This window comes from Clarias gariepinus, chromosome 22, assembly GCF_024256425.1.
Source record: "Clarias gariepinus isolate MV-2021 ecotype Netherlands chromosome 22, CGAR_prim_01v2, whole genome shotgun sequence".
Lineage (NCBI taxonomy): Eukaryota > Metazoa > Chordata > Actinopteri > Siluriformes > Clariidae > Clarias > Clarias gariepinus.
The window spans coordinates 10918138-10931604 of record NC_071121.1 but is presented as its reverse complement, the minus strand read 5'-3'; the positions used below and the strand labels follow the sequence as shown (position 1 = coordinate 10931604).

The 13467-nt window shown below is 36.5% G+C and overlaps 1 protein-coding gene across 3 annotated transcripts in view; it reads right to left on the bottom strand.

Moving 5' to 3' along the window:
- The window catches only part of phc2a (polyhomeotic homolog 2a (Drosophila)), a 39906-nt gene that overhangs the window by 12572 nt on the left and 13867 nt on the right, over positions 1-13467 (bottom strand). For 2 of the 3 annotated variants that reach the window (XM_053483205.1, XM_053483206.1), the window contains exons 3-7: positions 10460-10600; positions 8901-8978; positions 7199-7363; positions 5894-6043; positions 5484-5805 (exon numbers count right to left, since the gene is read on the bottom strand). In XM_053483205.1, coding sequence (XP_053339180.1) covers positions 5484-5805; positions 5894-6043; positions 7199-7363; positions 8901-8978; positions 10460-10600 — 856 coding nt within the window. The remainder of the gene's footprint in view (positions 1-5483; positions 5806-5893; positions 6044-7198; positions 7364-8900; positions 8979-10459; positions 10601-13467) is intronic. The other variant, XM_053483207.1, reaches the window with a different exon arrangement.

Here is a 13467-nt window from a genome sequence, read left to right as displayed (position 1 = left end):
ATAGATTAAAATTGAGGCAGAGCACTTAGTGCTGTGTTTTGGATCAGATGCCCTGAGGGATGCCCAGAGGTGGTGCTTTCATTTTTAAGCAGTGTCGACTTCAGGTTAATAGGTTCATTTGGCAGAGTTTAGCTCTCTGTACTGTCAGCTTTATAAAGAATATTGCATGATGGTGCTTAATCCTGATATAAAGCATCAGATGTATTGATTACGGTACTTGCCCAAAGCACATTACTGCCTCTGTCCTTGTACATGGAATGTCAATCACTTTTAAATCGCCTTAAGGGATAAATTTAACATATTGAAAATTCTATTTAATTAACTCCTTCTTTTGACCAGGCAAATAAGAACAATTTTAATTTAGAATGGTTGCTTAACACAAACACACAGAGGAAGATACTATATATATATATATATATATATATATATAGGTGGAGTGACATTTGTGCTAGTGGAAACAAACTTTTTTAAACTGGTTTCGGTACATTGTCTAATTGCTGCATGGCCTGGTTTGCGTATTCATACAGTAACAGATTACAAGAGTGACAAGCTTGCCATAAAACGAAACACCAACAGTGCATCAAATCAGTTTCTGATCACGTCGCACTATATCTCACGCAGGGTATTTTTACTTTCAAACAGGAGCCTGTGTGTTAAAAGTGAAATCCCAATTGAGTTATATAGCACTGTCAGACTTTCTTTTTCCATGTACACTTTTAGTGTAGACATGAACTAATTTCATGAAAAACTGAAAACTATGAAACATGCAGACTCTCATATCCTACTTCCTGTGCACAAATAGAAAATTGCTTCGCAACTTTTCTTAATTTCTTCATATATTGCTTTGAAAGAAACAGACTTTCATTTTGGGCCAAATGTTTAGCCCAGTCCCTGTACCTGGCCAGTTTCAAAGGGATGTTTTTTGTTCATTAAGCTACACAGTGACCTACGAATCATTCAAGTATAAAAAACATCTAGCTTAAGGCATGAACCAGTGGAAACAGGTACAGATGAATGCTGAGTGTTTGGAACAGACGAGAGGGGAAATGAGGATGCTGCTAAGGTTCTTACATGAATACCCACATTTTTAATACCATACCTTTAAGCAGTTCACAGGACATCACAGTAAAAACATTTGTTTCAATCTCTTCAATTTATCCTACATAATTTAATTTAACTTAATATGAAGAAATCACGGGTGGCTTAAGACTTTTCAACAATAATAATAAACAGTGCTATTCTCTTCATCATTTCACACATGCAACAGCAGCTGTCTAACCATTTACTCTTGGTTTTACAAAACCAATTGACACTATTTTGAATGATCTAATTTGATTTGCATGCATTTTCGGAGGTAGAAATCTTTCTTAAAATCCTCCGCTGAGATGCTGATTGTGTGTATACATGTCCCGTACCTTTGCTACAGGCTGTGCATGATTTTTTGAAGCAAATGTGACATATCTCTGGACAAAGAAGGCTTAGGTTGCTTTCATGTTAATAGATAATTATCTCATCTAACCCCCGACTGCAGCCTTTTAATGAAAAACTTAAAACTGTAGAACTTCTTGATTCTCAGGAAAGATGCTAGGGAATGGCAATTATTTGTATGTGTTATGATTCAATTAAGATAGAAACAGTAGCTAAATCCAAAAAGTCTACCCTAGTTATTTACTTTTGTGGTTCATGCTAGATTTTTAGGAAAGGTATAAACGGTGTTATTTAAGAGTAAGAATAAAACGTTTCCTATAGACTTAATTGAGGCTCCTGAATATCTTGTGCTTTTTATATTGCACATTATTATGTGTCTGAATTAACAGTATATGAAATGCTTAGCTTTTTTAACCCTCAAGGGTGTTCACTTTATAGAATTGTTATTATATCTAGTCTAAACAGGGGATCTGTGGCAAAAAACGTCTGGTCCTGCTTAGAGTTCACTCCAATCATTTTCCAAATGCTATAGTGTGTTTCCTGCTGCTGGATATGTGCTTTTCATGTTTAATGAGTTCCTCATGAAGAAAACATGGGTTGCACAAAATGCCCCTTTCCACACCCGTCCCTGTGGAGTCACTGTGTTAGTGTTTCTGAATAGACTTTGTCCAATTTAATTTGTCCACTATGTTAACAGCTCACTTTTTTGGTGCTACTATGAGTCAGAAAAAGACTACTACTAATACTACTTGCTATACCCTTTAAGGGATTAAAGGGATTTGACGTAAACTGCATACATTTTACATAATCATATGCTCATATTTTATGTAAGAAATTACATAAAAAACATGAATGTTGCTGCCATGTAACCATTTAAGCATGTAAACATGTAAAGTATATAAGCAAGTATATACATGTAAATAAATCAAATAAACACATTTAAAAAATAAATGAATTAATATTCAATTGCTTCATTTAATATTATTTATTTTCTTCTCTAATAGGATTTATTCAATTCAATTTAATTCAATTTTATTTATACAGTATAGCGCTTTTAACAATGGTCATTGTCGCAGAAAAGCTTAACAGAATAAAATATGAGTATAAAATGGACGTACGAAATGAATGTAATAGATGTATAAATCAAAATGCAAAATTTAGCTTAAACCCTTCCACATTTACTTCTAGGAAATGTCAAAATAAATGTCCACATGTAAAATTATATGGAACGTACTGTAAAATGTGAATTGTCTAAAATAGTAGGGGCGTTCAAATCAAACCAGGAAAACCGATCGACATGTACAGAAGACTTTAAGCACTTTAAGTATGGTGATAAGGCTGAGCCTCAGTCAAAGATTCAGCAATGGAGCACTTGAAACTTCCGTCCTAAGAGTCATTCATTAAAACCACTTGCACATTACTGGAACTCAACTGGGAGTCATTGCCACATCCCAATATAGTCCTGACCTTACTCCAAGCCATGTGGAAATGTTTGGGCCATTAAAGGAGTTCCTGGGAGGCCAGCACTTCAGATGTGAAGCAGGTAGTCCGATCATGGCTCCAGTATACTGACAAAACTTTCTACCTTGATGATATCCAAGCACTAGTGAAACACTGGGATGGGTGCATTAGTGTAGCAGGGGATGATATAGAGGAATAAAGATCATTTTCACTCTCATAATTGTCCTATTTTTCTGCACAAACAAAAGTCCCAGTTTGACTTGAATGCCAATCGTATATTAATTTCACTTGTGAATCATTAATAATATTTTAAATTTAATGGATAAAACTCTTGAAATGCTGTTTTTTAAACATTCATTAAAGAGTAGCATTGCCGTAATCTTCTCATATTTAACAATCTGTCTGTCTGTAACTCATTAATTTTAAAAGCTGTGATCTTCCCCTTTGAAGTTCATTCAACAGGAAACATGTCAGCATGATCCCCAGTTCTTGCCACATGATCTGTAATGCTTGCTCAAAAATAACACCTCAAGTCTGCCTGTGTTTCCCGTTTAGACTTGTGGAGTGTAACTGAGGCCTGGATTGTCTTGAGTGACAGCATGCTTCTATTAATAAGACCCTGACTGATGATGTGTTATGAAAGTAATGGTGCAAGCTTATGAAGCAGGAAGCAAGGCTGTGGATATATGGGTGTCTGCTTTTGCCGAGGTTGTTGTTAGTTTCTGCTCATAAGATGTTTGAGCTTTTAATGAGAGTTGGTCAGTTTTTACTACGCTTCAAATTACAATAAATAAATAAATAAATAAATAAATAATAGACTTTATGACAATAAAAAGTTTTTCAGCAAATAGACCTAAATGCTTAGGGATTATTACAGCATTTTCCATATACACCTTTAGGCTCAAACCCAAAATAATACATACAGTACTGTAGTGCATCTCTAATGAAAGATTGTGGTAGCTCCTTTAAAGGTTTATTATCATTTTATTTAACTAATCTCAGTAGTCAAATTGAAGGTGCATTATGTTTATGACATAAATTAATACAATCTTTTTTTTTTGTCTCTCTTTTTTGGGCTGTTTATGAAGCTTTTTTCATTTATTGTTCCATAGCTTCAAGTTGCCATAATTTATAGGATTTGTGGTTTAAATTAAAGCCCATTCCAATAATTAATTCGACTGACCACTCACACTGGCTTATAAATACCTTTAAGAACTTGAACGACCTACAGTATATATGTACAATGTGGGAGAAGATAATTAATTTTAGTCTGGTCTAAAAATAAACAGCATGACATGAAGTCAAACGGTACAATCACCCTTAGCTGATCAAACTGTATACTGTTAAAAAAAATGCTCAGCATTTTAGAAGTGCATTTTTCCAATCACTGTACAGCTGAACTGAAATCAGATCTCATAAATTAAAAAAAAAACGAGTGGTGCAGTTAACCTGTAACATCAGTAACAGTCCTTTCCACTTCCACCCTTTCTCCAGTCAGAAACAAAACATTCATAAAGCGATTATGGGGCAGAGTTATTCCTGCCCCAAGGGACATCTCTTAGTGATTGTTTGTTCTTTTTTAAACACTTGGTCACACAATTATGATTTCCCAAATTACAGAAGATAATAGCTAAAATGCTTCACCCACCAGGTCAGCCACTGACATATACCATAATGTAAATCTTTCTATAAAAATTTAAAATATGCTTCAAGTTCTTCACACACAAACACATCGAAGGGGGAAAAAAATCCCTTTCAATACAAACAAGCGACTTTTCATTTTCTAGTACTCATTACTCTCTACAAATCTACTTCAGACAAAGAAGACTCTAAAGAACTGTTGGTGGTATGACTGTTTGTTCCTCATACAGCGCTTTGCATGATGAGAAAATACAGAATGACACATCCAGCTCATGGCCACATACGCTGCTTCTTTTCTCATAATGAAACACAACATAAGTCCCAAAGTGATTCATGACTCATGACATGAAGTCAGATTGCAAGCCTTTAACATTATCTATACACTTAGGTCAGATCTACAGACAAACATTTGCACAGAAATCTACGGTGTGTCACGCACGACAATTGCGATTCATTGTTTGTAAATGTGGAGGGTGGTCTTTTCCAAATGGCATGGAGGGGGAGATTTGTTCTCAAAGGTCACACAAGGCAGTGCATCTGTCTAACTGGTAAATGATATCCTTAGAGTGAGAATTGAGGGCATCTCTCTCTCTCTCTTTCTCTCCGTCAGAGCAAATGTGCTGACATACAGATATTGCTGCCCACCATGTCCTTCTTCAACCCAGACCTCAAGGCCAGCTGCTTCACCACTCAGAGATTTTTCCTTCTTTCCCTCCTACGCTGTCCCATGGAGCTAGATATCTAAAACATGCCATTTTTACCAGAGGAATGCCAGAGGTTTTGTCCAACAGAATATTATTGCTAACAACACAATAAAACCACTTCATCTTATGACATACTGTCGTTTTGTGGGACACTTTTTTGTTGTTGTTGTTGCAATAACAGGGTGTTATAATTTTAAGAATTAGATTTGTAAGTGCGCATATATAAATATAAGTCAATATAATTCTTACCAGTGTTGATGAGGGGATAACCGGCTGCTGTGCTCATGTTGTGGCTCAAGCTGATCACACGTGCACTCATCTCACTGACACCATCACTCGTCTTCACTGGCTCCGATGAAGCATCCACCAGGCTGTTCTTCGCTCCCTGCTGACTCTGACTCTTAAGCTGAGGCACTGTCAAGCTGGGAAGAGCCATTTGAGTTGCTCCTCCACTGCAATGCTTTACACTGAGCCCATGTAGTTGGGGCTGAGAGGTGGAGGTGGTGCTGGAGGAGGAGGAGGAGGAGGAGGAGGAGGCCACTGCCCCCTGGTGGCTACAGAACACCAGGTTCTGCATCAGAAACGTATGTAAGAAAACACTCCGCCGATGAGATATGTTGTGTAGATTGTTGTGTTATTTCAGCGCAAGTTTCTGGTACCTGTGGGCTGGTTGAGTGGAGGCTCACAGACTGCGACGCTTCAGGCTGGACAGCAGCGACTGTGGCGGTCGGAGCGAGTATGAGCTGAGGGGACAAAGGAACAGCACGGCCTAGGCTCCTAGCTACTTGCACAAGGCTATTTTGCTGTGCCTGAAAATAATACCAAAATGTGCTGTTTTTGTCTCTATGTGAAACCACCACAGGACTAGTATTGTGTTCGTCGCCTACAGAATAGAGTGGCGCAAATATTTCCTCAGTCTCGCCTTGATATGATGGAAAACATTCAATTATAACTGCTGAAATGGAATACACGATATACTGGTTTAAAATAACACTATCTATTTTCAAGCGAACCACATCACAGAGTCAGTATGGCACAATCTACCATTACCTATTCATCCTTCATTCTGTGGGATAGTTTTCAAAACCTTGTATGTTTTATGGCCTGGGAAAAATTTTCCAAGAAAAATAGTCGATTTGCCTTCCAGGTTCTCATTTATTTTCTAAAATAGCTACGAGAAAGTGTTGGATTGAGTCAGCGCGGTAAATGTGGTTGTCCAGCCCAGTGTCATGGGTAAATTTCCACCATAAAATTAGGACATGGCTCATGGTACGTCTATTTTCTTCTGCATGAACTAAAAAACAAACATTCGCATATAGACACACTAGAAACTTTAATTAAACCCCAAAACAAAAGTAAATCAATTATTACCCAATTATATAATAATATAATGGGATTATTTAAATAATTAATTACTATCTGCTTTTTTATGAAGTACATTAAATTTAAACCATGATTTACTGAAGGCCTGAATGTGTAATGCACAAACAGTAAGACTTTATATATGCAGAATGAAATTTTGCGTCTTGATAGAAGTTACTACGTTCCATAAAGGTGCAAAATAAAACGAGGTACCAATATCAAAAGATTAATAAATTAAATCTGATTAGCTAACCCTGAACAGTGTCAGTAAATACACGTTATTACAACAACAATATCCTGTTTACACACAATAGCACCAAATTATGCATATTAACTAAGGTCTTCTGAAATAAAGACCCCTATGAGGTAAAGAAAATCTCTTTACATTTTGCTTCTGACATCATTCACACAATTATTCTGTGTAAATTATGTGTAACAAAAACACAACTTGCACACTCAATTTCTCTGATTACACACTTCATTTCTTGGCTTCTTAGTAAACCAAAGTCTGTCTTATAACCACAACTGAGGGTTCCGGGGGTTACTATGATCTTATTAAGGTTGTGTTGATGTACTGTATGTTTGTGTCTAAATTGACTTACCATCTGTGCACGCAGGTACATCTGTGCTTGGCTGGCGGTGAGAGTGGGGGTGGATGAGTTCCCCAGTAGCACGGCCTGCTGGGTAATGCTGACCGGAGAGGTGTTTGCCCCCTGGGCTCTGTTGATCAGCTGAGCCGCTGCTGCAGGAGAACTGGCCAGTTTGATCTGGAGATAAAGATGAGTAGAAGCTTTAACATACAGTAGCTGAGATCTGTTGTGTTGGTTTGTTTTTGCAGCATGTTGCATTTCACAGCAGGTACGTTGAGCTGCATTCTGCCTCGATAATAATTTGTTTCAGATCAAAAGAATACTTAATTGTTTTTCCGCCTGATGTTTATCTAGAACTACAAGACGAAAAAAGTTTCCCTTTAATGAGGAAACCTGTAAATGCAAATAAAATGGAAGTTTAAGTCTAAATTATGCAGAAGGATAATATGTTCATAAATTCATCAATCAAATGCATCTTTGAGTTATTAAATGTAATAATTCCTGAGATGGATATAGGACATATGATAATATATCGTGGTAATTGCTTTATAATATTTAGTAAAAAACTACATCTTTGGAAAGATATTATTTCATGTCTGTCACATCCTCTCCTTAATGGATCACACACTATGGGCAATTAAGGAACACCAATTTGCCTAATCTGCATGTCTTTGGACTGTGGGAGGAAACTGGAGTATCCAGAGGAAACCCACCAAGCACAGGGAGAATGTGCACACAGACCCGGGACGGGAATCGAACCAGAAACCTGGAGATGATAAGCAACAGTGCTTCTTAGGGGACTGAGGGCCGAAGTTGAATACATCTTTGGATAGGGTGCCGATGCATTGCTTGGCACAAGCACACACACTCACACACTCAGTCACCCACTACTGACAATTTGAAAATGATAATTAGCCTAATCTGCATTTTCTTGGACTATGCGAAGAAACCAGAGTACCCGGAGGAATCCCACCACACACGGGTGAGCACACGGACGCAAAGGCAGGACTCGAACCCTCGACCTTAGAGGTTCGAGGCCACACTGCTAAGAGCTATGCCTGTTAATTTAACACGGTGTGTTAGTCCAACACTGGGTCAGTTGCTGTGTAGTTGCCTTGACTGTACTTAAAAACTACAACGACAATAAACAAACAATCACTAGAATATTTCTAAAACCATTACTGTTAAAAACTAAGCTTCACTAAAAATGCCTCTTTTTCTCAGATTACTATTGATTATTATTATTCAGATTATTATTATTGATCATTTTTGGGGGTTTAATGGTACTTTGTGATGATTTTTGAATATTATTTATAATCTGTGATTAAAAAATTCAGTTTCTTCAAAATTCTCTGTGATCCTCTAGGAACAGGTATCTTTATGTTGAGAGTATGGGACATTTGCATATAATTCAACTCTTTTTAACTGGTTATATGATATGCAATAGCAATTGTTAGTACCAAAACTAATTTAGGAGTTAATAATTTTGCTAGCTACAGTAGTTTTCCCATTATTTCAATATTATTACATTTTCATTTCAGTTTCAGGTCATGTCACTGGAGAATGGCAGATGAGTACTTGCTCGAGGCAGTATATCATGTGTGGGCCTTGTACAGCAGCAGCTCTACAGGGCTACAGATCACTACGCTGGAATGCTCCAGGGAACTGTAGACTTGTTGAATGAGACATTAGTGCCAGGATTTATGATGCTTACAGTGGTCTGAGAGGATAAGGCCTGCTGAGATGTAGCTCCGTTCTGACCGCAGTTCTGTCTTCCTGCTACAATGCTGGCCTGAATAATAAAGAAAGAAACCAAGGAAGAAAGAGAGAGAGAGGGAGAGAGAGAGAGAGAGAGGAAGGGTCAGAAGTCGACTGAACACTCATTAATCAACATAAAGCCACCACACACAAAGTAAACAAGCCTGGCAGGAAACAGATCTCTTTTTTCTCGCAGCCTGGCATGCTCATCTATAGATCAATCTAAAAGTCAAGCAAACAAATAATACCAGCTAAACAGTTAAACCCACACTTTTGGTACTACAATTTAGAAACAACATGCTGATCTGATGTGCCTGTAAATTTCGCTTTGCTTCATGAGCTTAAAGTAGCAGCAAACCATTCCGTTTGGGTTACGTAATGGTAGTTGTGCTCTTTCCATTATCCAGAAGTACAGGATGTGGTTTTGGTAATAATATTTCATCTGTTTTTTATGTACTGGGTGAGGATGAGGCTTTGGGCAAAACACTTAGTGTGAACATCCAGAGTAAGAAATAGCTGAATGTTTCAATAGTATAGCATTTTATATTCTCGTCAAAGAAAGTTCTGTGTAATTAAACGGTATAACAGATTCTTTCAAATACAGTGGATCCTAGGATCACGAGTATTTTGCAAGAAGAGCAAAATTTGTTAATAAATTTTAACTTAATAAACGAGCGAGGGCTTGATATACGAGTACTGTAGCATGCATGCGCTTTGTCTGCCGAGCATTGTATCGTGATCACAACTGAGCCAATGGTTCTTCTCTCTCATGCGCTACGGGATCATGGGTAATCGTCTCCCATGTGCAGTCTCGAGACTAAGAGAGTACGCGTGCGTCACTCATATATTCAACATCCGAGTGCGTGTATATTGTTATACTATAACATTGTGACCAAGAGCTCTTTCTGTCAGAAAGCAGTGATTTCATTAGTGTGTGTGTGTGTGTGTGTGTGTGTGCGTGTGCGTACACATGCACATGTGTGTGTTTGTGTGTGAAAGTCATCCTACACAGCAGCCCCCACCCTCCTGCTCTCCTCTGGTCTTCACACATACACACATATAAACACAAATGGAATCACTGCTCTGTAATTTATCTACCAACATATGTAAATGGCTTTGTTTTCTTATGTTATGTTTAAAACAATCTAAACCAGTCTAAATTACTTGGATAAACAAATTAAGAAATTTACCGACTTGTTATTATATAGTATTACAAGCAAATTTTCAGGTATAAGGAATAATACTCACAAACCATGTTTTGTCTGGAACCAATTGTCAACAATATCAACAATATCCATCATCATCTTTCTTTAAAGTCAGTACTTTATGTATGGAAGATTTTTTTTAAAATACTAAAGCATGTTGTTACTTACCATTAAAAAACATGTACTGACTCTTATAGTTTAAGAGCTGAGTTGACTAAGTATGTGAACGTGTGTGTGTGTGTGTGTGTGTGTACCCGTACAGTATGTGTGTGCCCATGTGTGTGCATGTATTTCTGTTTGCATGTGAGACCTGTTGAACCGCAGCTAAACTCAGGTGTTGTTGCTGGAGGGCGGCGGTCTGCAGCATGAGGTGCTGTTGCTGTGCTGCGTACATCTGCTGCAAGTACTGAGCTGCAGTACTGGGCTGCCTGTGCAGGGCCTGCTGAATCACCTGAAGAAGAAAACAAACACACATTCTTATAAACTCTAATAATGACACATATTCTACAAGAGCATTCAAGTCATTCAAGCATTCAACTTATAAATTAAGGCATAAATAAGATCAACATTTATTCTGTAAACAACATTTACAGAAGACTTCAATACGGTGCTTCAGTACGGTGATGAGACTCAAACGTTTTAAAGAAGGCAGTACGTTCTGAATTATGAACTGGCCGAGGTAAGTCGAAGCCCACTGCAGTCATTCCCATGAACATTCAATGAGTGGAACACCTGATCCTTGAAAACCACATGTTTGGGTTATTAAAGGAGTTCCTGGGAGGCCAGTGTTTCAGATGGGAAGCAGGGAAGTCTGATCATGGCTCCTTTCTACCTTGATGATATCCAAGCGCTAATGAAATGCTGGGATAATTACATAAGGGTAGCATAAAGATTGTTTTTACTGTTGTTACTGTATTCTGTTATTCCGTACAAATAAAAGTCCGGGTTTGGCTTGAACACCCCTCATATTAATCTCCTAGAAATAACTGATGATGTATATCAGGCTGTAATGCAAGTGTCACTATTCATACGATTTATTACACAGAATATGATGTATTCATACAGAATTAAGTCACTTGGTGTCTGCGCAACATCCTGGATAACTGAAAATAACCTGCAAATAATTTTAAAGTAACTGTTATATTTGACAAAGATACATAAATAGTATGTGGCCTATAGCATCCTGTCACTGAAAACTTGTCAGTAAGTGCTCTATATTGTGTAGGTGTGTGTGTCTGTCATGTCTTGGTGTATTAGAACAGAGCTATTTTTTTTTTTATCTTTAAACTGTCATGTTTACTTTACTTTAAGCATTTAGTAATGTAGTTTTAAAATGTTTATAATAGGTTGTCATGTATTGATTAAAAAAAAATCTTTTAAAAAAACATACTACGATTGCTACAGCACTGTCGCTTATCATCTCCAGGTTTCTGGTTCGATTCCCACACATTCTCCCTGTGCTTGGTGGGTTTCCTCTGGGTACTCCAGTTTCCTCCCGCAGTCCAAAGACATGCAGATTAGGCTAACTGGTGTTCCTTAATTGCCCATAGTGTGTGATTTAGTTTATGTGTTGGGATAGGCTCCAGGCCCCCCGCAACCCTGTATACAGGATAAAGAGGTAGGGACGGTGAGTGAGTGAGTGAGTGAGTGAGTGAGTGAGATATTGCAGTTGAAACTGTGATATGTTTCTACTATTAAACATATTATTATTATTATTATTATTATTATTATTAAAATCTATTTAGAGTCTAACAGAAAATGACAATGACTAATGACTACATTTAGATGGTTCCCAGTATGTATTTAGCACCTTAACACTTAGCTTACTGACAAGCTACATACATTCCTGACTATGTGCATATTACCTCTAATAAATTGCAGCCTTTTGCAATTATATAATTGCACAGGTCCATATCATGATTTAGATTTTTTATTGTGCAGCACTAGTTATAATTGTCACTTAATTATTACAGCTGCTTTTTTAATTATTCACAGGTCATTACACATGCATTACATGTCATTAAAATGAATAGTGGCACTTGCATTGCAAAATGATTATAATTGATCAATGAATTATTTATGGCACAATATTAGAGCATTATGAGATGCCAGTAAATTTTACAAAATAATTATAACAAGTATCTGATGTTTAATGTGAAAATTAAAAAATTCTATCACAATTAAAATGATTCATGAATATGATATTTAGAGAAAATGTTACTGTTTTGTTAATTATTAATAATCATGCATACATGAGGCTATGAGGTCTAGTACGTGGTTAGTTTTAGAAAATGCCTTCATTGCTGGAGAGTTCAGTGCTGAAACAATGAACTCAGGACACAAAGACAGTTCCAAATCCACAGCTCACCATCCTGCCATCCTTCACAAGAGATCATCAGATCATTAGGGAAGCATCGACAACACTTTACACTCCAAAGACCAACATAGGTATCTGTCTAAATTGTAGTAAAGCTACAAGAAAATGAGATTAAAAGGTCCACTGAATAATTACCGTTATAAATAATCTTAACATTATTTTAAATGTGATGTGGACTTTTATTTTGCATCATTAAACTATATCATAGAATATACAATATTACATGTGGACACATTTTGGTTGTTACTACAGGATAAATGGTGTCGCCAAATGTTACACTCAATACCTTTTAAATGAAATAATATAGCTGAATAATATTTACAAAGATATAGCTAAAATACACAGCCCAATCGGCATTGACGATTAATATGTAATCAATGTGCGATATTCCTTAAAACTGGAGCAGAAGTCACACAAACAACCAGATAATAAACATTATACATCGCAATACATTTCACACTGAATATAACTGTAATAGAACAAAAGCCTAATACATTAACTGAAATAGCTCAGCATTAACATCAGTATGTTTCAAGAGAAAATCCTTCTAGTGGGGTCTGACTCAACATTTAACACACTTATTATCCAAAATTTGCATAACTTAATAATAACAATGGTCAGAACATCTCCACAAAAGAACAACAACAAAGGAAAAGTAATCATTTAACAAATTTAACGAAACAAATGATATGAGTTGTATGATTAATCTTATTGTATTACTAGTCTTATGGTAATTATTCTGAGACTTATTATTAGAAATATTATTTGATTACAATTTGTCGTAATATTTCTATTGATTCGTTATTTAATTTTTATTATTATTTGATTATATGTCCACTTTTATTATTATTATTATTATTATTTAAGTATTGTCCTTTATATGTGCTTTATATAAATCATAAATCTAATACTACATTACTAACACAGGGTAATTATAAAAT